General features: G+C 36.0%; 3 protein-coding genes across 9 annotated transcripts; 2 read left to right on the forward strand and 1 right to left on the reverse strand.

The window, feature by feature from the left end:
• Window positions 1–222: 222 nt before the first annotated feature.
• Window positions 223–6,085, forward strand: LOC118273682 (alanine--tRNA ligase, cytoplasmic). The gene is made up of 2 exons (XM_035590773.2): window positions 223–394; window positions 3,064–6,085. The coding sequence occupies exon 2, from the start codon at window positions 3,075–3,077 to the stop codon at window positions 5,970–5,972; it is 2,898 nt and encodes a 965-aa protein (XP_035446666.2). The 5' UTR covers window positions 223–394; window positions 3,064–3,074; the 3' UTR covers window positions 5,973–6,085.
• A 1,457-nt stretch (window positions 6,086–7,542) lies between these two features.
• On the reverse strand, window positions 7,543–17,355 carry LOC118273683 (E3 ubiquitin-protein ligase Su(dx)). 2 transcript variants are annotated; one of them, XM_035590774.2, is made up of 14 exons: window positions 17,192–17,355; window positions 16,999–17,063; window positions 16,346–16,477; window positions 15,631–15,918; window positions 15,032–15,273; window positions 14,697–14,947; window positions 13,499–13,779; window positions 10,738–10,982; window positions 10,036–10,329; window positions 9,447–9,947; window positions 9,081–9,176; window positions 8,564–8,716; window positions 8,275–8,406; window positions 7,543–7,967 (listed from the first exon to the last, which is right to left on the reverse strand). In XM_035590774.2, exons 3-14 carry the CDS (start codon window positions 16,413–16,415, stop codon window positions 7,830–7,832), a joined length of 2,691 nt encoding a protein of 896 aa, XP_035446667.1. In that variant the 5' UTR covers window positions 16,416–16,477; window positions 16,999–17,063; window positions 17,192–17,355; the 3' UTR covers window positions 7,543–7,829. The 2 variants fall into 2 exon arrangements, with proteins under 2 accessions (XP_035446667.1, XP_035446668.1); XM_035590775.2 differs by having other exon boundaries at window positions 17,185–17,324.
• Window positions 17,356–18,463: 1,108 nt separating this feature from the next.
• On the forward strand, window positions 18,464–25,989 carry LOC118273684 (kinesin-associated protein 3). 6 transcript variants are annotated; one of them, XM_035590778.2, is made up of 12 exons: window positions 18,464–18,559; window positions 19,124–19,297; window positions 19,767–20,005; window positions 20,091–20,655; window positions 20,742–20,842; window positions 20,915–21,178; window positions 22,271–22,445; window positions 22,673–22,960; window positions 23,441–23,559; window positions 24,001–24,145; window positions 24,516–24,588; window positions 25,044–25,226. In XM_035590778.2, the coding sequence occupies exons 2-12, from the start codon at window positions 19,141–19,143 to the stop codon at window positions 25,153–25,155; spliced, it is 2,238 nt and encodes a 745-aa protein (XP_035446671.2). In that variant the 5' UTR covers window positions 18,464–18,559; window positions 19,124–19,140; the 3' UTR covers window positions 25,156–25,226. The 6 variants fall into 6 exon arrangements, with proteins under 6 accessions (XP_035446671.2, XP_050553285.1, XP_035446669.2 ...); XM_050697328.1 differs by lacking the exon at window positions 25,044–25,226 and adding an exon at window positions 25,806–25,989 and having other exon boundaries at window positions 18,519–18,679; XM_035590776.2 differs by having other exon boundaries at window positions 18,519–18,679.
• The last annotated feature ends 655 nt before the right edge of the window (window positions 25,990–26,644 follow it).

Raw genomic sequence — 26,644 nt, forward strand, 5'->3', positions numbered from 1 at the left:
TCATTCTGGTTTCAATTTGGTTGGAGCAACCAAATGGAGACGTGTATAAAGGTCTAATAATTATAGTGTCTGTCCACAGATCACTATAATTATACTAGTCATCTTATATTGATGAAAATTCATTAGGATCTTAATATTGGCAACTTTGTATTTTTTGTGACGTTGGCTAAAATCGGTTAGGAAATCTTCAGGAACTGATATTCTAAATTCCGTCTCTTATTATTAGATGCTCTGTGGTCGCTCGGAATCGAATGACAGATAACATGCTAGTGGAAGTGGAAGTGGTGACTTGGTCGCTGTCGTTCTAATTACCGACTGAACATTTTTGGTGAACGCAATCTGGCAATTACTGGAGCTTAGACGTCGGTTTACTTTTTTTACATAAAACTCACCGGTAAGTTATTTTACAGAACTGAATTGTATTGTATTTTTGATTCAGCATGATTATTAGGTTATGTTTTAAATTTCCCAACGTTGTTTTATTTGTTGTGCACTTATTTGTATTTGAAACAGCATTCACCATATGGTAGATGCTACTTATTTTAGTTTCGTAGGTCAACGTAGGTAAACTTAGACGAAGTCTTTCATAGATTTGATATTAATTCTGAAAATTATTAGATCTTTTGTTGTGTTGAAAAGAGAACTATAAAAATTAAATAACTAAGTAACCTTTCTCCATCAATATGTGCACACATGTACAATTGTACATAATATGTATATACCCAAGTAACTACTATGCAACATGAATATTGCATGATGCAATTGTAATTTCTTGTGTGTAGGGACAAGTAAATCTTTAAGTATTTAAGTTTGGGTTGCATTTGATAATTTTTCATAGATTTGATTATTGACATCATTTTAGAACATAAAAAATGCCTTTTATAAACATAAGTTACCTAGAAACTAATTTAATTATGTAATGATATAAATACTTGCATTATAGTGGCATAGTTAATCCTTATTATAACAAAGATAATCACTCAGAATTGACAATCTTTACCATATGTTTTCCTTTTTAAACAGGTCCTGTTCTTAAATTTTGACTTGACTGTTTTATTAGTCAATTTACCAACAACGAAAAATAAAGATATCAATATTATAGGTATTTCTTTCTCTTGTGTATCCACAAAAATGATTAAAAGAACATTCAAAAGTCATATATCTCTCAAAGCTCAAATCAAAAGTCTTTTTATATATACAAAGGCTTCTATAAAAAGAAAACAAAACATTAAACAAACTTTTACTGTCCATTTCACTATTGCATGATGCATTTATTTTGATAAAGATATTAACTGGCAAGAGAAATTAACCCACCCAAAACATAAATGTGAAAGGCTGCCAAGTTCGATAATATTGGAATGCTTCGCCTATAAAAGAAGTGAGATCTAAATAAGTACCAAGTTCCATACACAGACCTCAGTTAAAAATGATATAACTTGGCAAGTTTTGTACATAGAAAGTAAAACAAACTTGGCAAGTTTTCACACATTTTGTTATAAACCTACTAAACGCAATGAGTCAAGTATATAATTTTCTATTAAAACTTGCCAAGTTATATCATTTTTAACTGAGGTCTGTGTATGGAACTTGGTACTTATTTAGATCTCACTTCTTTTATAGGCGAAGCATTCCAATATTATCGAACTTGGCAGCCTTTCACATTTATGTTTTGGGTGGGATTTCATTTATTTTTGTAAGGTTTATTTTCATTTTTTCTTATTTTACTTTACTAAATACAAACCTTCGTAACGAAATTTAGGTCGGTACGACCATTGGAAGATATAGATAATTTTTTGTTTTAGTTCCTTAGAGGTATGAATTTACACCTTCATTATTTTTAAAACCGACTCACACTTGGCCATTTTCAGATTTTTTCCTTTACTTTGACCTAAAGACCTACCTCCATGCCAAATTTCAAGTCAATACGACCATTGGAAGTGGTCTAGGTTTTTGATGAGTGAGTGAGTCAGTCAGTGAGTGTATAGTAAAAATAGCGATTTTCTGACGTCAATATCTCAAGACCTACAATAGGTACATTAATGAAATTTTGTATTTTAGATAAGTAAGTAGATCTCGACAGATACTAGAAATTTCATATGCGTAGATAAAATAGATTTTGAGTTATAGGTGGGTCGAACTTGGCCCGAAATGGTTCGTGTAATATAACCCACGGCCGGTGTGTCGGTTTTTTGCTCGAACTTGGCGGACACACTGCCGTGTGTCTAGATTTGTAATCATCAGAGATATATTATACAGGTGTCCCTAAAGTCGACATCCAATAAGCACCAGATGATCGACAAGGTTCCAACTGTTATCAGAAAAATATAAAAAAAAATCTAGGTCCTACAGTTTTTAAATTACTGTGACTTATGTGTTATCAATGAAAAAGTACACCCTGTGCCAGTCTTTTGACTCTTGTTGCTACAAATCTTTATTTTTTCGTCTGTAGTATTCCTTACTTTATCCTGAATAGTGCTTCAGTAATATGGAATTATAAATTCTTATCCAACTGCTTTAGATTGGAAAACATTGTCAGTTTTAGACAAACCAAATACTCTGAATATAATTTTTACCTTACTTTAAGTGACTGTACTGAATAAATTATGTATGGCGCTAGTAGCGGCAAATTTCACCAAAGTTGGCGCATTTAATAAGTATTATAAAATGGTTTAGCACTTTGCACATTATTTCTTAATAAAAAATATTTTTCTACGAAACTCTGTTTCGATGAATTTATTTGAACTTACTAAAATTTCTTCAACTGTACTGAAAGCATACGTTATAATTTCGTACGCACTAGACAACACTTTGCACGCGATTTGTTATCATCATGTTGAAAATCAATGAGGATCTATTGGCAAACAACATTGTCTGTCTACTCATGATTTCGCTTGCAGCATTCATTGGCAATATTGTCGTTAGACTAACTGATGTTGTGCATCTATTGGACGTCGACTTCAGGGACACCCTGTATATTCCACATTTTGTAATAATGTTAATAAATCATTTTCAGTAAAAAAAAATATATAATAATTAAATTGAATTTCGTTATTTTTGTTTCAGATTCATTCAAAATGGATACTTCAATGAGTGGTAACCAGATAAGACAAGCCTTTATTGATTTCTTCATCAGTAAAGGACATAAGTATGTCCACTCTTCATCTACAATACCTTTAGATGACCCAACTTTACTATTCGCTAATGCTGGGATGAACCAATTCAAACCCATCTTTTTGGGGTCTGTTGACCCTAACTCTGACATGGCTCAGTATGTAAGAGTTGTTAATACCCAAAAATGTATAAGAGCAGGAGGTAAACATAATGACCTTGATGATGTGGGTAAAGATGTCTACCACCATACTTTTTTTGAAATGATGGGTAACTGGTCTTTTGGTGACTATTTTAAGAAAGAAATATGTTCTTGGGCATGGGAACTACTAACTGAAGTTTATAAATTGCCTAAGGATCGTTTGTATGTAACTTATTTTGGAGGAGATGCTGCATCAGGACTTGAACCTGACCTCGAATGTAAAGAAATCTGGCTTAAATTAGGTCTCCCAGAGTCCCATATTCTTCCTGGTAGTATGAAGGATAACTTTTGGGAAATGGGTGAAACAGGACCATGTGGCCCTTGCTCAGAGTTGCATTATGATAGAATTGGAGGACGTGAAGCAGCTCATCTCGTCAACATGGATGACCCTGATGTACTCGAAATTTGGAATTTAGTGTTTATTCAGTTTAATAGAGAATCAGATGGTTCATTGAAGTTGCTACCAAAAAAACATATTGATTGTGGATTAGGTCTTGAAAGATTAGTGTCAGTAATTCAAAATAAGAGAGCTAATTATGACACAGATTTTTTCATGCCTATATTCAAGGCAATCGAAGTTGGCACGGGTACAAGGCCTTATACTGGAAAAGTCGGAGCTGAAGACGTTGATGGAATTGATATGGCATATAGGGTTTTGGCTGATCATGCTAGAACACTTACAATTGCTTTGTCAGATGGTGGATGTCCCGATAACACGGGTAGAGGTTATGTACTTAGAAGAATTTTAAGGAGAGCAGTACGTTATGCCTCTGAGAAACTTAATGCTAAGCCTGGGTTCTTTGGGTCTTTAGTTCATGTTGTTGTTGAACTATTAGGAGATGTTTTCCCTGAAATAACAAAAGATCCCTTATCTTTGATTCAACTGATAAATGAGGAAGAATTACAGTTCTTGAAAACACTTACAAGAGGAAGAAATTTACTCAATAGAACCATTGAAAAATTAAATGGTAAAGTAATACCTGGCGATGTCGCGTGGCGACTTTATGATACATACGGATTTCCTATTGATCTGACACAACTTATGTGTGAAGAAAATGGGCTTACCATAGATATGGAGGCTTACGAAAAATCTAAGAAAGAATCTCAATTGATTTCGCAAGGAAAAGCTGCCGGTCAAGAAGATTTATTGGCATTAGATGTACATGCCATAAGTCATTTGCAAGACACTGGAGTACCTGCCACAGACGACTCCCCTAAATACAACTATGTTGCATCATCTAATGAAAGCGAAGCTGTATATAATTTCAGTCCTTGCATTGGAACCATCATTGCTTTACGTCATAACAAACAATTTGTAAATGAAGTTTCTGGTCAACAATGTGGAGTTATTCTGGATAAAACTAGTTTCTATGCTGAACAAGGTGGCCAAATATATGATGAAGGATATATGGTAAAAACTGATGATGATAGCGTTGAGTTCGTGGTAACTAACGTCCAAGTTAAGGGAGGATATGTGCTACATATGGGAAAACTTGAAGGCACTTTAAAGGTTGGAGATAAGTTGTCTTTGCACATTGATACTGAAAGGCGAAGACTTGTAATGAATAACCATACCGGAACGCATGTTCTAAATAACGTATTAAGAAAAGTTCTTGGAAATGACTCTGACCAACGTGGATCCCTTGTTATGCCAGACCGTCTAAGGTTTGATTTTACTAACAAAGGCCCAATGACTTTAAAGCAAATTAAAGATACAGAAGACCAAATCAAGGAGATAATTTATGGAAATAAACCTGTTTATGCAAAACATACGAGCTTAAATGAAGCTAAAAAGATAAAGGGTCTAAGAGCTATGTTTGACGAACACTATCCAGATCCAGTTCGTGTAGTTTCTGTTGGAATACCAGTAGAAGAATTAGAGAAAAACCCGGACGGACCAGCCGCGTACGAAACTTCTGTAGAATTTTGTGGTGGATCACATTTGCATCAGACAGGTCATATTGGAGATTATGTAATCGTAAGCGAAGAAGGTATTGCAAAAGGAATACGCCGAATTGTCGCCTTGACTGGGCCAGAGGCATTAAAGGCTATAAGTAAATCGAGCTCATTGGAAAATGAAGTCAACAATATCGCAAATTTCATTAAGGATCAAAGTGACAACTTGAATCAAAAGGAAATTCTTAGAAAAATTGTTGACCTCACGAACGAAATTTCTCAAGCTCAGATATCGTATTGGAAAAAAGAAGAATTGAGAACTATGCTCAAAAACTTAAAAAAACAACTTGATGATAAAGAAAGGGCTGCAAAGGCTTTGACTATCACCCAAGTTTCCGAAAGAGCTAAAGAAATTTGCACGGAAAAGAAGGAAAGTAAAGTCATAGTTTCGGAATTAAAAGCATTTGGCAATACTAAGGCATTAGATGGCGCCTTAAAACAAGTAAAGCTACTCTGCCCAACAACCGCGGCTATGTTCTTCTCTGTAGACGATGAAACAAACAAAATATTCTGTCTTGCTGCTGTACCTAAAAACGCGATCGAAAAGGGTCTGTTAGCTTCTGAGTGGATCCAATCTGTTGTCCCAGTTATAGGTGGCAAGGGTGGTGGTAAAGCAGAATCTGGTCAAGCTTCTGGTAATAATTTCGCGAGTCTTGAGGAAGCAATGAAAGTTGCAGAGGAATTTGCTAATTTAAAGCTGTGCTAACTTTTTGTAAACGTCATAACGTTTTAACAAAAATATTTTTTGTTTCAAATACAAATGCTTAATTATTTACTTTATATTTTAATTAAATAAAGTTAATTTATTTATGTGTTTCACTATATGTATTATTTATTAATATGTTACATAGTGTATACTTGGTAACCTCTGAAGCAGTGAGATTAACTGCGAAATACTCATAATATTCTAACTAGTAGTCTTCGCCCTCGTAGAATAGCGACTTTGTGTCCAAATTTTTTGTTCAAACCAAAACATACTTTGACATACATACATACTTTTCATTAAAATTACTTGTGGATATTAGTGTGTGTAAACAGATTTTTACCGTTTCCCTATCCAAGTTTTGTTTTATTGAAAAATATTTACAGTGCAGACACTATATTTACTGCTTTACTATAATATTATGATCTGTGATTACTACGATGAAAACCGGTAGCGATCACTAGATTATATAAGAGACACACTGAATATCAATGTCAAGCAGAAAGATCCCGCCTGGTTAAGAATTTTACGCTCCGTCCTTTTCGCGCCCGGATTCAGAACCCCGAAGCCTTCCAACTCTAACTGCATAGGTAGGTATGTAATCACTTCCAGTGCCCGACTGACTGCGATAATGGTCGAGATTAATATTGCTGTTACCATTATGTTCACACCTATATCTTCGCCTGCTATGAATTTTATGACGTTTCATGGATTCTGCAGTAAAGTTATTAAAAGGGCAATGCTTTAAAATGTGGCAAGGTAGAGTATACATAGTATATATCCCAAATTCAATATTATTTTACGTTGAAACCATCACCAATCGTATGATCTTTCCGCAGATTAAACAGTAATTTTTCTGTGAACAAAATCACACCGTGGTGTGTAATTCTCGTAAATGTAATTCTTTATCCTTATTATTCATAACTTTCTTTATTAACAAACACAATAGCCAGTTATTCAGGCGCCCTGCTATATAAAATTTGAGCGGTTCGGTTGTAGTTTGGCCAAAACTAATAGCTTATTTGTGATCTCCTACTTATGGTCTACTATATTGTTCATCGACTCTGGGTCTTTTTGGGCTTTACCCTTACAGCTTGACTGGGCACTCAAAAAAAGAATTGAAGGGAAGGGTTTCTGTTGCTAAAATACATTTAATTGCGTCATCGTTTTCGGTGAAGAGTTATCCCAAAAATGATTCCGGACAAATCAGCTGGATCTATGTACAAAGTACTCTGCAATGCAAGCTACATTTTGATTTGTTACTAGCGTTAGTCAGTGCTTTTTGTCACGTCCGAGTCGAACAAATCATTATGAACATTAACGCTATTATTATTATGATCAAATTAGTATGTTTGCTTTCACAAAGTACATCTTCTGTACCTTCTTATTCCGTGTCCCGACGATAATGAAGACGACAAAAAAGGAATTATCCAATTCGACACTCATGAACGAATTCGCATTTTAGAGATCCATTTTTTATGTACCTAGTTACTCGCATAAATACATTACGTTTTTCTAACTTCTTTACTTTCTAATAGGTACACACCCAAAATTGTATAAAATGAAATTACAATTACTGTTTAAAAATTATTTAATGAACTTTTAGGAGAACTTTGTTTTAAGTGTAGTTCAAACAAATATTTCTTAAACAACCGACATTTACACTAACAATATCTACATAGTTTATCATGTAAGAGTAATTTATTACAAATATATTCATATAATTATTTGGTTGGTCTTTTTATGACAGCACCAATTCTATTGGTGATTGAATCCTCATATTGAGGTGGTGCATTCATGTTATAATAATTTACAATAACTTTTAGTGATTCTATAATAATAATATATATAACAATTAAATTATTCCTGTCCAAAGCCTTCAGTTTCTTCGATAGCAAAATTCAATTTTTCACATAATTGCTCGTAGCTCTTATAAGGTGGTAAGTCGAGTCGATTAAAACATGTGTGAGACCGAGGCAACCACGTGTCCTTTCCAACCTGCAAAATTAAAAAACAGTTGTCTGTGATAAATGAAGTAACTAAACACATTCATTATTATCAGCACTAATAAAAAAATCTAGAAACGTATTTTTTTTATTAAATGGTTTATTAAAAAAGGGCCAAATTAAAAGTACCTTTAACCGACGAGCATGCATGAAAAGACTGATGACTGTTGATGAAGCGAAAGAAGTGTGTAAGAACCGTGGCAATTGGCGTTCCATTGTCTCTGCCTACCCCCATGGGAGACAGGCGTGAGGTTATGTATGTATGTATGTATGAATGGTTTATAAGTGTTCAATATTACCTTTTCTATACAGAATCTTTGTGGACCATTCGATCCCATAAGCTCAGCAAATCCTCCAACAGGAACTCTACAGGTACCAGTAACAAACTGCAGCAACCTGGCTCGCTTCTCGTTATCCATTTGTCGCACAAACTAAAATAGTAATAAACATTTTTAAATAGTACATAAAAAAACACATACACTTCATTGCGTGGCGATGTTTGTTATTAAATGATTTAGGATTGTGAAATGTACTGTTACTAATATGGTACTATTATTAATATGTTATAAGAAATAATATCACACAAACCTGCCAGAACCACAGAACTTGTTTGCTGGTGCGAGTGTAATGTCTGTAGATAGTATTTCGTTGCCAATCATCGACGTCCACCTCCTGCATGCCGCACAACATCAATTCCAACTCACGCTCGTCAAAATATTTAAGCCACTCTAGGGGCACAACCTGCAATTAATAATTAAAATAGTTATTTACCTTCTACTCAGGCAATTCTTTTAATTTACGTAAGTCGAAAGACGATAAGAAATTTAAAAATAATTACTTTAAATTTTGATTTCTGACACAAATTTATATTGCCAATTTTTAAGTAATAAGTATGTTATATAATCGTCTTTAGCGTTCCTGCACATGCACGACACGTATGTACAGTATAACGGTGCGGCGGTAGCACAGTGGCGGCATCGTGTGCAGGAACGCTTAGTTTCATACAAAACTAAATACTAAAGAAATAGATAATGTACATTAACATTGATTTTGAACTTTTGCTTGATATAGGTTATACAAGCACTATTCGTAAAGATCACCATACCTCATTGAATCCATCCAAAAATGCTGAAGTTTGTTCTTCGATTCCTCTGGTCATACGCCACTGAGTGACCAATTGAAGATATTGCTCTTTATTTGTCTAGAAAATATAATTATCATGTATAAAATGTCGCAGTCCGCAGTCATCTGGTATAATCTGATTATTAATTGACTAACGCGTTAGTTGAATGCCCAGGCCGAACGTTGATTGTATAAATATCAATCAACATCCAACTTAATGCAGTAGTCATTCAATCGGATAGCAGATTCAACCAGATATCTGTGACATAATTGTATACCCGAGTATATAATAAATATTTGTATTTCCTAACACAGACAGTTGAGAAATCAAGTAAGCCTAATATATTACCTCAGTTACACGTTCTTTGTCTCCGGATGGCTTCAGCTCGTGGTGTATAACTTGCCCTAACACTTCGAAGTCGACACTAAACCACATTTCGAGACCACATTCGTCTATGTTATTATCTTTGATCCATACAAGAGAGTTGTAAAATTCGGGATCAATAGATTCAATATCTTTCATAGTAAGTTTCTTATTTAACATTCTTTTATAGAAAGGCATTGTGAATCCTGAATAAATAAATCGCCCGTGATACAATGCCATCGCTATAAATCTGCCAATGAACTTAAAGTACAGAAGATGATCTGGGTTCACGTAACTGGCGGGGTTAATTTGTAAGCTGTAGTTGTTTTTGTTAGCGTATTCAAAAAGGCAGTACATAGGGTTCAGCACTTCATGTGACAGTAAGAAAAACCACTCTCGACTAACGCCACCATAATCTAACCCTTCTTCACCACGGAATATTATATACAATCTTCTGCGCAACTCGTATGCAGGTAGCCTCATTATCTGAAAGAAAATTTTAAGTTTTAGTAGAAGTTCGTGAACAGTTTTATGTATCAAATAATAATCCAATTATGCAACAGGAAATACATACTTGATGATACGAATCTTCAAAAAGCGATTGTCTCGACAGCGTAATTTTAATATGGCTGGGTAGTGCATTGCTCTGACAGAGATATCTGAACTGGCTGAGCTTCCAGCGGAAGGAACGCTCGTAGGCGCGCGGCACGCCGTAGGCTCCCTGCGGGCCCTTCGGGGCGCCCGGCCGTGGGTCTTGGAATGTGGTCGTACGAGTGTTGTGGTCCACGAAGTATCGGGTGCCTTCCTCTGTAAATCTGATTTCCCACCCTGGGGGCAGAGCCTCTTCAAGAGCACTCATTTCTTGACCCTGTACAAGCAAAACATTGTTATCGTCTGTATGGTAACAACTAAGTATGTATTTAAGTGATATTGAACCTATAATGGATATTATGCCAGTCTAGCTTCTCTACTTATGAAAAGCCAGTATATAGCGTATGAAAGTAGTTAAGAAAATATAATAAAAATCAGTACGACAATTAATGAAGTCAAAGTTTTAAAAGTGTAAACTTATGGAACTATAATAAATATTTCAAAGATGTGCACTCTTTAATATAATCAAGAAATAACTCAAGGTAATAAGTCTTTATCTTCAAAACTCGCAGCTTTTCTACTAGGCAAAGAACGAAAAAAAAAAACTCTTTTTAAGTCGAACGACCGTGCACGGTCTTCTTTCGGTGAATATTCTTTTGAAATATGTAGAGTAGATGTAAGTGACCTGCGTCCTGGGGTCCTCCCACTGCGTGGTGCGGTTCTTGTGGTTGACGTAATAGACGCGGCCGTCCGGCTGCACGCGCCGCTCCCAGCCGGCCGGCAGCGCGCCCAGCGAGTCGTCGGGCGCCGGCGCGCTGCCGGCCGCCGCGGGCGCCGCCGCCGCCGCTGCCGCCGCCGCGCTCGCACTCGCGCCTGCGCCTGGCGCCGGCACCACCACCGCATTACTCGTGCCTGCCACGCCACTGCTCCCTGTATTTCATTCCTTATAATTATATACTCTATACACACTTTAGTCTTCCCCTTGGGCTCTTTGAAAGGTGGAAAATCATCTAATGACTTCTCTCGCTTTGGGCGAGGCAAGAAGGAGTGTCAGACTCTTACTGACTAGAAACCACTCCGTTAATACTCCTGCTATTCTAGTCGAAGCCCCGGTAAACCTGCTAGGCAGTCCGCAGCTCCAGATCGAGCATCACCAATAGGCTATAATATGGGGTTCGTATTCTGGGGTAAAAAGAAAATGCAGTAAGGAACGTTTGAATTTACACACACGTTTAGATTTCATTACTTCTTAGAGATAAACAATTAGCTTCATCGAGACTTGACTATTTTTTACAGAATGTTTTTGGTGGGATTTCACTTCTTTTCATAGAAACGTGGGTTTCAGCTATGTGAAATGTGTTAATAAATTCAGACCTTGGATTTTTGACATCAAATAAAACTAAGTTGAATCTATTTTGTAAACGTGGTATCTATATATTAATACGTGATGCAAAAACTTTGGACCGCTATTTACGAAAATTGCGCGGACGTAGGTGCATAAAATTTGGTACACTTATAGTTTATGTGTAGGAGAAGTGCAGGACGCTAATATTTTTCAAAAATAATGCTTATAAAGTACATTAATTCAATAAATAAAACATTACACACACATGCATAGTATCTGATCGTATTTGACAAAACGTCAAAATCGATAGACATTGCGATGATATTGACGTCTCATATGAATAGAGTTTTATAAAAGAGTTTGTTTGAGTTTGAGTTAAATAAAAATTATCCTTGAACGTATGTTAAGTGGTATTGTAAATTAAATCGTATATGGTTGAATTTCAACCACTAGGCGACCACTAGTGTCAATAATTCGATATGTCTAATAGTTTGTTTAGGCTCCTGCGTTTTATTATGAGGGTCACCAGGTACTCCAGATCTTCGATTATCCTAGTTTTTAGAGTGTTTTTTTTATAGGTCTTATGCAGAGTTTGTCAAATAGGGACCGGACCTGATAATGCGATGAAATGGTTCCAATAAAGGATGGTACGGCAGTGTATGTTTCAGGCTTAACTTGGCAGGGGTACTGCCGTGTCCCGCGATTATAAATCATTCCTATATTAGAACAAAGGCTTAATTCGCTAAGCAACAGCAATGTCTCTAATCAAGTAAAAGTAAATACATATTCTGGAAACAAACAAATTAATTCTGTTATTGACTTATCATTATTTTTATAGAGTAAGCCCGCATAGTTGGAATGGTATTAAGTTGATAAGATTGTTACGTGGCTATGATAACATTAATATGCATGATTGTATAAGATAGCACTTGTTCTTGTACCTGTTTTAATGCTTTTTATTTTAGGAACATGCTAGCAAATTATACGATATTATGAATGTATAAAACCTTGACCCTATAATGTAGTACATCTTTAGGTAAAATAATTTTAATAAACAGCATCAGACAGCAACAGGCATGGTTTACCTTATTCTTATCACAGCGTCCATAGCATTACGGAAAAGATGTACCTATTATTGACTATATTTTTCCCGCAGCTTCGCACGCGTTAAATTCAGAGATATTATACAAGTAAATATGTTAAGTAGAAAGAAGACAAATACCGCATTCGAATCAGTTCAGTAATTTCCATATGATGGACACACAAACCTACAGACAGACAGAAAAAACATCTAACCATAATTCAAGGTTTCACCCCTGGCTAATTATTTGGTTAATTTAATCATACATATATTTAATTAAATGTAGACTAATTATATGTAGACTAGCTTTTGCCAGCGACTTCCGCGTGGAATAATGATTTTAGGCAGAATTTTGGTTTTTAAATGTATAAGTAATATTTTATCTTTTCCAAGTTACGGCTGTAGTAAACGTAATCAGAATCGATTCGGTATCTAAGTTATGTTTACTGTAAATTACATTTATTTCCGTGGTTTAGATACGTCAAGATAAAAAATAAACAATCCCACAGGGATTATATGCGCAGTACAGTGCCCGTTGCCATTAGATAAAACCTATCCTATGTCACTTCCCGGGTCTCAACTGTCATTGTACCGCATTTCGTTCACAGTCGTTTAGGGGTATATTAACGCACCTCCCGACATTTTAACGCTTAGTTCCGGTTCCCGCGAGATATCTGGAATAAAAACTATCAAACGTCGTTTTCCAGATCTCAAACTATCGTTATACCGAATTTCACTGAAATAACTAGGTAACTTTAAAAGATAGTTGGTCCTGGGATTCAGCCTGATCGGTGTAAAATTGATAAAGCTTCATCATTTTCATCCTCTATTTTATCCCCTTGGGGATAAAATTAAAGATAATTTTTTTTTAGAGGATACCTACGTCATAAAATTTATCTGCATGCCAAATTGCGATCTGTCTAGTAGTTGGGGCTGTGCGTTGATAGATCACTATGTCATGGAGATAATTATTAGTATGCGAATGGAGATAAATATTAGCAGGTATGATAAAAAGGTTACCAGTCGCGTTGAGATCATGGTCCGAGTCCGGCTGGTGCGGCGGCTGCGGATGCGGGTAGAGGAAGCGCTGGTTGCCCTGCGCCACGACGTGGCGGCGCTCGCCGCGCCAGTGCTGGAAGCGCGCCAGGCGCTCCGTGTCGGGGCGCTGCCACGTGGTGGTGCGCGTGTTGTGGTCCACGTAGTACACGCGGCCGCGCGCGTCGCGCCGCACCTCCCAGCCCGGCGGCAGCGGCTGCGGCCGCTCCCACGACGTCGACCGCGTGTTGTGGTCCACGTAGTATCTGCACGGCCTTCACATTAATACCTGCTGCCCGTTTCATGCAACGGCTCAACGAACATTTCGTTCGATTCTTTGCGTGCCTTACTACGACATTTAGAGCAAGTGTCGCAGGATGATATAGACGGTCAAGGGAGATGAGATGCACGTCTCTCTAGGGATGTGCCGTAGCAGGCGTTGCACCAATCACCATAGGGATTCCGTAGCAGTTCTATAAGAGAACCCGGTGCTCCTGACAGGTGTGGAGGGTGGATATAGGTAGTAAGGTAAAATCCCACACTCCCTTAGTTTTTCTCCCCAAAAAGTTAAGGCGTTTTGTAGTTTCCCCCATCATAAACAAAGGCATATATTATGATAAGTTTTGGTTTTCTTCTGTAGTTATGATACTAAAGTGCTCTAATTTAATTTTCTATACCGTTTTCCCTGATTATTGAGCATCAATCACTTTATGTTTTCATATACTCTACATATCTATTGTTCCCAGCATGCATGTAGTACTATAGAATAATGAAAACCTATTCAATAACAAACTGCTAATCAGAGGGGTAAATTAAAGTCATCATAATAAGGCCCATTCAGTAAATCTTTTAGAGAGACTATATAAACTCTACTACACACTACACAATATCCCAATATCAGAAAGTCTACTTTATAACACAAACAATCAAAACAAAAAATTCATGAAAATTTATGTTTACATTCTATTGAAGATATAAAAAATATTGCAATGTTCTCTTTTTGGGATTGAATTAAATGTTGATGTTTTATTGCAATGCTAATTTTATTTATATGTATAAGCATTCCATTATTTAAAGCATTAATTTTAGAAATGATAAACAATATATTATATTTACAATGTTTTCTTATGAGTCACGATAGAAACAGGGTGTCCATGAATATTAAAGTCCAGGATTTTATTACCTCCGTCCATACACGTCATAGCGCATTTCCCAGCCGGCTGGTAGCGGCTCCTCGGCGGGGTTGGCATAAACAACCGGCAGGCCGGGCGCAGCGGGCTCGGGCTCGGCGTGTGACGGGCCAGCGCCGCCGTCCGCGGCCGCGGCCGCGCCGCCCGCCACGCTGGCGCTCATCGCCGTGCTCACGCCACTGGTTCCACTCGGCCCGCCATGCTGCAATGTGCCGTTGCTTAACGGCGGCGGGCCCGGTGGAGGCTAAATGTATAAAATGAATAGTTTATGACTAAACTTATTAAAATCAGACATGTTATCACAAAATTGAACTAAGCCTTAACATACTCGAAGATTTTGTGAGCGAACAATAGATCTCATTGCAGACTCATTGTTTCGAATTCTAATTCTTGCCCTCACTCCGTCATTAAGAGGGCCACTGCTGTTGGTAGATTCTCCAAGTATTTCACGTGACTGACTTAAAACTGACGGGTCTACTCGTAGTCCATCCAGAAGTACCACCAATTCGGCTGCTTTTACTTCACCACTTACAGTAGACGAGTTTTCTTGTGACACAGTTTTCATCAAGTCTGAAAAGAATATAAAAAAATTAGACCTAAGATATTGCGGCCGGAGATTGTGGGAGATGGCACAAACAAAAGTGTTTATTCATATTCAAAGCCGCAATGAACTATACAAAACATATATGTATAGTATTTTTTTTCAAATATGGTAACTTTCTTTCTTTTAATACCAAGACAATATTAGTATTTTTTAGATAAGTCAAGAAACTACCATTACTAATCAAAATTATATTCCACCCATCACTTTACATAAAGATTTCTTGATTACCAAAACATTTTTGAGACTCAATAGAAATCATTCTATTACAAAAGGATTAGCTAAGATAAAAATGAAAAATAATATAAACCAAAAAGTAAATTTACCTATAATCAACTCCACATTATCACATTTTCCATTGCAATATAGCAAAACTTTTAGCAAATTTACTCTTTTTTCACCAATAACATTATCTTTTCTGAAACTATGGTAATCTGCAAGCCGGAACAATAGCTGGGACTGTGGTGTTACAAGCACAGTTAGGTCTTCCTTCCATTTTGGGTGCAAAGTACTCTTTATAACTTCAGTGCGTCTTGATATTTTGTCATCTATTATCACTTGTAAATATGGATTTGGTTTGAAAAGCCCAGAATTCTTGATGTTTGCTGATTCAACTAAAGGAATGAAATATTGCATTTAAATTTAAGACAAACACACAATTATTATTATTTTGTGATCATGATTTAATAATGAACATACATATTATACCAGGGTTCAAAAATATCTGATATTTATTGTAATTATCAAAATATGATATATATCAAGTATCATATATATCCATTATGAACATCATGTTGATATTTAATAGTATTATTTAGGTACATTTCTTTTGCATGTTTACATAAACATAATCAATCATTTAAAAGAACTAAAATGTTATTGATAAGTACTAAAAATCAGACAAGTGAATCCAAAACTTGAAATCTTCTAGATCAAGCAAAATTAATATATATCACAAAAAGTCATGGGATATATATTATATTGGATATATATTGTTCGAACCACATAGTATACTATTTATGTTATAAATAAAATTATTACCTGTAAGACTGAGTTGATGATATGTTGACAGGGAGATTGGAGTTGTTAAAGCTGGTACTGTTTCAGTCATTGTGATTTATTGATCAGTTCATATTATTATAGTATTAGCATTATAGTTTATGATTTGTTCACCTAAAATAGAGATTAATATTATTAGGACTATATTTTGCTGAAGTTTAATCATACCAATGACCTATTTGGCTCCCATGACTCAACTAATATGTAACAGCCTCTTGATTATCAACAATTTTTGCTTATCATCTTTACCTATTTCTACACTAAATTAATCTATGTTTGAAAATGATTGTTCACAACTTTATAATTTGCGCTTATGCAATAATTGTCAATAAATGTGTTTCAAGACATAGGTATGTAATTTTTCTAAAGCTATAATAGCCTCCATGATAATATAAATTAATTTACTCACATACTGCCCAAAAATCAGGAATTTAGTTTTATTCATTATTCATAATATAACAAGATTATTTGATTACATTTATAGAACTTATCTGAGGTTTAAAGTCATTTGTAACATAGTGCAATATTATATTCATTGACAACTATTGCAAAATAAACAGTACCTAATGAAAGTATGTAATCAAGGATATTAAGTGATGCGTAAATTGTGAATTCAATATTACAAAAGATATTACCATTAATGAGGCGATCCAAAGGACAGGAGTCCTTCAAATTATCTCATATCGTTGTTCTTATCTCGCTGAAAAGAAATACACAAATAATGTTGTATCGTCACAGAACATTCATAACGCGAACATAAACTTGTACATGCACTCTATTATCACAAAAACTGGTTGAATGCTTAAAATATTAATAATGACCAATTACTTCAGAGGGCTGATGATAAAATTAAATTTTTAGATTGATTAGAAATATTAATTTTCTGAAATTAGTCACTGCACTGTGTTGAGTCTTGATGAGTGTTGTGTTCACAGAGTACAATAATTTATAGAGTCTTGTCTTGTCCCCGATAGTGGTGTCTCGTTTTCCAATACCATAGACAATAAACTATACATAATTTTATGCTTTTTGGTCTCGACTTTTCAATATAGGTAGAATACATGGGCGATTTTCGGATAAATAAAAAAAAATGTATATACTCAGTAAATAAATATCGATCTAGTATTTATCCAAATCAGTAGATAACTACTGTTTTATAGCGTTAGTTGTGTTTTAATTTTTTTATGATTTTTACAAATAAAAGGATTAAAATGAATAAAAACTAAAAGTACATATAAAAACTATGCTGAATTGATCAATTTAATCTTTACTTAATATATTGTAAACGCGAAAATAGCTTTATCTAAATGTTGTTCTCTTATTCACTGCTAAACGAATGAACTAATTTAGCATGGGTATAGTTTTTACCGAAAAGAGGAGGATTTATCTTCAGATGTTTAAATCAATAATTTTTTTTTGGTCAAAATGTGGTACATTATACAGGTTTTAAATACATATAGGCAGTAAGTTCAGCACATTTACCATAAGCGGCATGCAAATTTTATTTTTAGTTTGCTAGATTAGGAGCAGCAAATAGAATTCTATTTCTATAGACTGTAATTTTCTATATTGTGATTTTTAAAATATTTTTTTGTTCGATGTTTGACGTAATCATCATGTATTTGTGTACCGCGCATACATAAATACATCGATGGCATTTTTGGGCTTCAATCATTTCTGAGTACCTAATTTAGAGTGACATTACGGTCGCCTCTTTTTCAACGTCCTTGGGTAATTCATGTTTACTTATCATCATCATCATATCAGCCATAAGACGTCCACTGCTGAAGATAAGCCTCCCCAAATGGCTTCCAGATAGGCTGGTTGGAAGCGACCTGCATCCAGCAGCTCCATACGCCCTTAATCAGGTTGTCTGTCCACCTTCGGGGTGGACGTCGTACGCTGCGCTTGCCAGTACGCGATCTCCACTCGAGAACCTTTCTGCTCCAGCAGCCGTCGGTTATTATGTTTACTTATAGCATAAAATAATGCTCAAGCATCAATATTACGCTATAGGGGTTACTATGTGAACGACTGTGGCGCCCTCATTTGTGGTATTATGAACTTTTTCATTGGTATTGCAGATCCATTGGGTTTCTTACGTCAATGAAAACAGCTGTCGCGTAATACAGAGTGGGTACATGACAGCAACTGACAGATAATCAAGGACATCTGACATCTGACATTGACATGTAGGTAGGTATTTTATTGAAAAACAGCTTCGTTTCGTTTGTATTGATTTTTCTCATATCTTCTTATTCGCTCTTAGAACTAAAACTAACAAAAAAGATTAGCAGGTTTTTAAATTCATTCCAGGTACGTAAATAGTTTTCCGTATATAGTGAAATTCCAAGGATCAAATAATGAAGTCTTAAAACATACGTATTAAAGAAAATATTGATTAATGATGTCATGGTTTCCTAAAGTGCTTTTTGAAGATTTATGATTAATACACTTTAATAATTAAGATTCAAAGTGTATGTTGTATTACGAATTTGTCTTCAAAAAAGAATAAAGTATACCTTCGAAACAATGATATTACGGGTTAATTAATTCAGACATGTAGTTATGAAATATTAAAAGATTGCCTTGACTTTCCCAATTCGTTGTTGTAATGTTATTTTTACAGGCAAAGTTATTACAAAATTGAACATTTTAAACATTGTATTTAATACATTAATGAATGATGGAATCTACTTAAATATTTAATTAATATAATTTTTATAATTTCTACTTATAATTTTTTGCTTTGTAATTCAGTTCAATTTCTTCTAAGGATGAGCCCAGTCGAGAGTGTACCAGTTGCTGTATTGAATTGCATTGATGACTATGTGGAATTACTTTATGATGATATACCAGAAAAAATTAAGGGATCTGCTTTGATACTGCAACTTGCTAGAAATCCTGATAATTTGATAGAGCTAGCTCGAAATGGTGAGTTAGATATTCATTAATATTAACTACACAAAAGTAGCATGGCCATGTTGAAATCTGTAGTTATGAAGAGGATGAAAAGAGAATATTTAATCATTACCACAATTTCATAAATGTCGCCAAGGTGTGAGTGAAGAAATCTTTTGGCTTTGTTGACTTACTACTTTGGATATATTATAGAACTTTACTTGTGTTACAATCTTAAAGTAAATGTCAATATTTAAAATGTCAAGTACCTGCATACTGGTATGATGTCTCTTTCTGTATTTCTGGATCAAGCAAACAACTATTGGGGTTCTTTGGTTCTTATAAAATCTCAGTGAAAAAAGCAGTCACTCTTTTTGGGTAACTCTGCTGAAAAGTGGATACAATAGAACATATTATCTACTCAAAACTGTGTATTACATGTGCAACATGTTTGGGTAACAATAGCATGATATTATATTAAGTTTAAAAATTATAATTTCAGAGGCATTACTAAGCGCTCTTTCAAGAGTTCTTAGAGAAGAATGGAAAAGGAGCATTGAACTCAGCACAAATATAGTCTACACTTTCTTTTGTTTCTCAACATATAATGAATTTCATCCAGTTATTATTCAATATAAAATTGGTTCTTTATGTATGGATGTTATTGACTATGAGCTAAAAAGATATGATCAATGGAAAGAGAAAGTTGAAGGAAAAAAACAAGTTGTTACACCAGATAAGGTATTTATTTTAATTTTAAGTGCATGTAGCAGAATAAAATCATATGTATAAATATTACATTTAATTTCAATATTCATTGTTTTAGAGTGAACTACCAAAAAGTCGCATTCCAGAACCAAAACGTCGTCCAAAATCAGGCACTTGGGCTGTGGCTGATGTAAATATGCAGAAATCTAGATCTCTAGTATCTAGTTACCATGAAGACCTTTGCAGTGCCTCTGATGAATTCTTATCAAAGAGCGACGAAGAACAAATGAAGCGCAAATTAAAAACACTGTCAAAACGCCAAGAGCAGTTGTTAAGAGTAGCTTTCTACATGTTACTGAACATAGCAGATAATGTTAAAGTTGAAGAAAAAATGCACAAGAAAGATATTGTCGGACTACTTATTGGCGCCATGGAGCGACATTCGAACATAGATCTCCTTATTCTTATAGTGTCATTTCTACAAAAACTTTCTATTTTTGTTGAAAATAAGACAAGTATGGCCTCTAGAGGAATTGTCGAAAAATTGGCACCATTGTTGGATTCATCTAATGCTGATTTAGTTAATGTCACCTTAAAACTCTTGTTCAATTTAACCTTTGATACTAAATTACGTAACAAAATGATAAAACTAGGCCTACTCCCAAAATTCATACAGTTTACAAGTATGTACCCCATTTTTTTTATTATTTGCAGTGTTAATAAATATTTAGTATGTTAACTTTTAAATAAATAAAAATTTCCTTTGCAGGTGACGACAAACATATTAATTTGGCAATGAAAATTCTATACCACTTGAGTATGGATGATAGAGTAAAATTAATGTTTACACAATCAGACTGTGTGAAACTGGTAAGAAATAATAGATTTACCTAAATAAAATTCTCACTTTTTGGATTTGCTACAATAAAGTGAATACAATAGCTGACAGACATGTTGCTGCTGAACGTGAACGGAGAGAGCGGCAACAGCAGCGGCGGCGCGAGCGGCGCGGGCAGCGCGGGCACCACGGACGTGTTGCTGGCGCTGTGCATCAACCTCGCCTGGTGCGAGCGCGCCGCCAACCAGATGGCCGCCGAGGGCCGTTTGCGAGACCTGCTCGCACGCGCCTTCCGACATCGCAATGCCATGCTCATGAAACTTGTGCGAAACTTATCTCATCACACTCAGAATAAAGGCCTATTTGTTGTAAGTATAAAAGCCATGTACTTTACCACCTGATCCTAAGCTGCGGCCTACCTAGCGGGCTTACCGGGACTCCGGCTCGAAAAGCAGTAGGAATGGAGTGGTTTTTAGTCAATAAGAGTCTGAAACACGATTAAGGTGTGTCCAAACACGGCGCGGCAAAGTGCGCGGCAGCTACGCGCGGCATTCGCGGGACACGAATGCCGCGCGTGCCTCAGTCAACCTGTTGGAGCCAACGATACCGCATGCACGTAGTCTGTGGTTCATATAGGTAGATAAATATGGATATAGAAATATTTATATCAGAGGTACAATCCCGACCACAAGTGTCGACCATCGGCCAAAAGTGGATGTCGCGCGCTTCAGCTACTTTTGTGGCCGTTTCTTGCCTCTTGTCGCGGCGCTTGTGGCTGTTTGGCCCGTGTGCGGCGACACTAACACCGTTCGCGGCGAACGTCGTGCGCGGCAGGTAGCTCGCGGCTGCCGCGCACGGCATCGTCTTAAAGCCGCGTGAGCAGCCGCGCTTGGAATGCCGCGCTACAAGAAAACATTTGTACCAAATTCATATAATATTATGTTTGCCGAATGTTACGGACCTGCAGTGCATCTAACTCTGTAACTGTAGGGTTGATGGTCAAGGTGCATGGCGCATAATATTATAAACATGAATGTTTGTGTTGTTGTTTTGTCATAGTCAACCAGAATTTTAAAGATGAGACTTGGATATACAAGAAAACATTTTAATATTTCAATACAGTATCTTCATTTAGGGCGAAACATTTAGATATATTTGATTTTGGCAAAATATAACGCACATTTCCAAGTAGAAGTACTATTCAGGAAAACGTAAGCAAAAATACAGACGAAAATGTTAATTTGTAGCAACAAGATTCAAAAGACTATCACAGGATGTACATTTTTGTTTAATCACAATAATTTTAAATGACTTCGGTTTTTTTTTTCATTTTTTTTCTCTACCTTTGCCAATCACCTGGTGTGATTTGGACGTGGTCTGTAAGGGACAGCCTGTATATCTCACAACAAAAATATGATGACGGAAATAAAAATTCTTAAAATATAAATTTTTATTTACAGGAGTTTGTTGGCGACATTGCAGGAGCCGTCACCAACAGCGATGCCAGTGAAGATTTCATCATCGAATGTTTAGGAACTCTGAATAATATTCTGAACACTAACAACAATATTGATATTTACGCAGTCGTCGAACGATACAATTTAATCCCTCGCATTATGAAAATTTTGGATCCAGGTGATTATTGTAGCTTCAAATTGCATGATGTATAGATTTTATTGTAACTTTCGTGAGACATACTAAATTAATTATTATGTTATCGGTTTACTCACGTAATGTTTTGACGAGGAACTCGACTAGTTTCAAGCCATGCTAGAGGCTCATATTCATGAGCAGCATTCCGCGACATACGACGCGGCGATTGTCGCGCTGCTACTGATCTGTTGCATGCTTGCAATGTATAGATATAGACAGACACCATGTTAGTGAAATGCAGCCGGAGGCTATAGAGCGGTGTGTGGCAGAGAACGCGGCGGACGCGGAGCTGGTGGTGGAGGGCGTGGTGGCGGCGGGCGCGCTGAGCGCGGACGAGCGCGCGGCGGCGGCGCTGCTGCGCGCGGGCGCGGCGCAGGCGCTGGTGGCGCTGCTGCGCCTGCGCCAGGCCGACGACGACCACGTGCTGCAGACCGTGTTCGCCTTCCGCCAGCTGCTCTCCCATCCGCGCGCCGCCGACTACCTCGTCTCGCGTACAGGTTCCGTTTCTATTACTTTTTAAAATGTTCTAACTTGTTAATGCACCCCGGATAAAACTCCAGGCTATGAATCTCTTACAAATTACGAGTGTAAGCCCTATACGGCCTTGATAATTATAATCGTAACAATGTACTATGATACATTTATTTTAATGAGGCTGTATATATGAACTGTAAATATACACCTGAAAAAGCTTTACTGAATTGTCTTCTAGGCGCTGAAAAGTAAACTATAAAATATCACATTAGTGCACTTTAAAGTATTCGCAAACACAAGCAGCATTCGGTTCTTGCTGAGAACGTGACATAGGGCTGTGTTATCTCACCATGGCTCATAACCAAGTCGCCGTGCGATGCGGTCAACTAATAGACAAAGTGAAGATCGATTTGTTTCGGCTAAAAATAATACGATTAAAGGGTTTTAGTTTAAGAAATAATATAATTTCTATTATATGTATATGTCATATTTGTTTTGTGTAGAAGCTCCAGCGTATCTTATTGATCTGATGCAAGATAAGAATGCGGAGATAAGGAAAATGTGCGACAATTGCCTTGACATCATTTCTCAGATGCAAAATGAATGGGCAGTCAGAATAAAGGTATGAGTTCTAATTATTTTAGTAACACGTTTCTTTGACAAACTGAGCTTGTCAAATCAATAGTCAGTTAACATGATGACCGAATCAAACCTCCGTATCATAAGAGAATGCTACACTTATCTTATGAAATCGAAAAGATGACACATAATTACACTCTCTACTCGACCAAACAAATTAGTAAAAAATAAATAGCGTAAAAAATTATGTACAAAATAAAAATATCTGGAATAATATCTGAAATAATCTCCTCTCTTTTTTTTTAGACATCTCTTTACCAATGTTTGAAAATAAAATGTTTTTAATTTCTACAAGTCAGTTCATACCCAGTCTGTTTACCAAATTTCATCAAAATCCGCCTGTAGTTTCAGCGTGTTAGACAAACATCCGAACATCCAAAAAAACAAACTTTTACATTTATAATATGTATTATTATGATTTTAGGTGGAAAGATTCCGTTGCCACAACGGTCAGTGGCTGTCCGTTGTTGAGACACTTGGCGCTGAAGGTGGCACCGGGGATGCGGCTGACGACTTGCCACCATATTTGTCTGCCGAGTACCTAACCACACATCGTCTTACTACTTCAGGTAGTTTTCTATCGTCGGTAGAAGTAGCAATCAAAGAAAAGTATTGGCGCAGTGGCTGCTCAATCGGCTGCCGCACAACGTATCACGGGTTCGATTCCCGCACCCTTATCACAATAGTTTCGTTTTATATTCAGTGAGAAAGGCCAGCTTCATCTAGAAAACTTAATAATATTGATGTTCTGTAATACATATTGAAACACTAATTTCCTACATATTTGAAAAAATATATATATATATTTTTAAAAGGACATTTCAATGTCAGTTTCACGTCTTAAATTTTTTATCGTTATCAGCTAGCTTTATTTCATATAACGGTAGTATAATATTATGCTTCATATGTAATGTAATGATGGTATGAATTTCTTCACAGATTCCCAAACATCGTTAAATGATGATTCTGACAGCTTTTCTGGTGAAGTTAGTCTAGATCGCGTCAACAGCAGGTAAGGTGTAAAGATATTAAAGTACCTGGACTGGAATATTTACTAAATATGGGAAACTTCCTTTTTGAAGTTAACTAAGGAAATTTTAGAAATTTAAAAGTATATTCCTTCACATGTCCAGTAAACTGTCGGAATAGTGAAGGAAAACATCGTGAGGAAACCTGAGCTTCTAATTTTTGGTTTATGTTTGAAATCGCCAACCCCCATTGAGCAAGTGTGGTGGTGATTAATGATCAAATCTTCTCGGTGCGAGAAGATGCCATTGGTCAGCAGTTGCCACTTGTAGGCTGTTGATGTGATGTGAATCATATATCATCAGGAAAAGATATAGCTAATTCGAAAGTAGGCTCCATTAGCAATCCTTCCTATCATCATCATTCCATAATTGTAAGGTGTTCATATAATAACTATCATGAGACATACAAAATTAATTGAATATAATTTTTCTTTCCCAGGAATAATCTGGACGATCGAGCAGACGATTTTTATGGTGGAACCGACACGTCGTCATTAGTGAAGTCTACAGAGAAAGATGCGTTTTCAAAGGATGTTGATATACTTGCTTAGTGTGCATGTCACTGATGTATTATTATTCTTATTTAAATCAGTAAAATATACCTAGATATTAATTTCAAAAATCTTTCTTTTATTTGTACACATATTTTAAGTTCAAATAAATAATATACAGGGTGTAACAAAATACCCATATACATCAAGAAGCACTGAAGAATACAGGTTTAATAGAATCTCTACACAAAGTTTCAGCCTAAAATTCGTTAAAAAAAAATGGTACCAAATTCTTGATGTCGTATGATTCTTGATTTTAAAACATACAAACGTGTCACAACACTACAGGGGTCGAGAATTTCTTCTGTAAATCTGATGAGTACCTATCTCTAATTTCATTGGTTGAATGAAATCGCCAACCCGCATTGAGCAAGTGTGGTGGTGATTAATGATCAAATCTTCTCGGTGCGAGAAGATGCCATTGGTCAGCAGTTGCCACTTGTAGGCTGTTGATGTGATGTGAATCATATATCATCAGGAAAATGGATATAGCTAATGAGCACAAACTCGATATGTTTATTTGTAGAAAGCCCAAGGTTCCATTAGCAATCCTTCTATTCCATCATCATCGTTCCATAATTGTAAGGTGTTCATATAATAACTATCATGAGACATACAAAATTAATTGAATATAATTTTTCTTCTCCCAGGAATAATCTGGACGATCGAGCAGACGATTTTTATGGTGGAACCGACACGTCGTCATTAGTGAAGTCTACAGAGAAAGATGCGTTTTCAAAGGATGTTGATATACTTGCTTAGTGTGCATGTCACTGATGTATTATTATTCTTATTTAAATCAGTAAAATATACCTAGATATTAATTTTAAAAAATCTTTCTTTTATTTGTACACATATTTTAAGTTCAAATAAAAGTCCCAGCCTATGGGTCCCCATAGGCTGGGACTTATATAATCTTTATTTAAGATGGTAAAAATCTGTTAATTCAGATTAGTCCATTCTTACGTTAGGGCAGCGAAAATTTTACGATGCGCTCGTCGTAGATTTATGCGTCGATAGCGTCATTATGAAGTGTTTTTATTTACGTAACAAAACAACGTTCATGCCCATGATCATTGCATAGATATCTACTACTTTCTAGATATCAATCTACCTAGTGGTAGTGATAAATAGAGGGCGCGATAAGTGCAATGGGGGGTATTGTATTTTTCTCTTCACATGATGCAAGTGAGGATCCCTCATTTTTATTGGACGTTCAATTTTTTAAGGCTACAGTGATTGGACTAAAATGCGACTTGCTTGTAGACAGAATCCTACGTTCTTGCTAGGTTAGCGCCATCTAATGTATGGTCTATTATGAGGACCAACGATAGAATAGCTACGTATATATTTTTCGTGAACACATCAGACTCACAGGTCTTATATATCTATTGTATATCCTGTATCTTATAATATGCAAGTGGAGATTATGGGGGCCCATATTGTTTTTTTGCTCAATAGTTGGCGCCACTGTCAGAAGAGAAAGGAA

This window comes from Spodoptera frugiperda, chromosome 1, assembly GCF_023101765.2.
Source record: "Spodoptera frugiperda isolate SF20-4 chromosome 1, AGI-APGP_CSIRO_Sfru_2.0, whole genome shotgun sequence".
NCBI lineage: Eukaryota > Metazoa > Arthropoda > Insecta > Lepidoptera > Noctuidae > Spodoptera > Spodoptera frugiperda.

Coding starts and splice junctions, on each gene's coding strand:
- LOC118273684 (XM_035590778.2), top strand. CDS start 19,141: ATGAGCCCAGTCGAGAGTGTACCAGTTGCTGTATTGAATTGCATTGAT. Junction 21,179..22,270: donor AGAATAAAGGCCTATTTGTT/GTAAGTATAAAA, acceptor TTTTATTTACAG/GAGTTTGTTGGCGACATTGC. Junction 24,146..24,515: donor ACATCGTCTTACTACTTCAG/GTAGTTTTCTAT, acceptor ATTTCTTCACAG/ATTCCCAAACATCGTTAAAT.
- LOC118273682 (XM_035590773.2), top strand. CDS start 3,075: ATGGATACTTCAATGAGTGGTAACCAGATAAGACAAGCCTTTATTGAT.
- LOC118273683 (XM_035590774.2), bottom strand. CDS start 16,415: ATGACTGAAACAGTACCAGCTTTAACAACTCCAATCTCCCTGTCAACA. Junction 8,717..9,080: donor TTTTGGATGGATTCAATGAG/GTATGGTGATCT, acceptor TATTAATTGCAG/GTTGTGCCCCTAGAGTGGCT. Junction 8,407..8,563: donor AAGTTCTGTGGTTCTGGCAG/GTTTGTGTGATA, acceptor TTACTATTTTAG/TTTGTGCGACAAATGGATAA.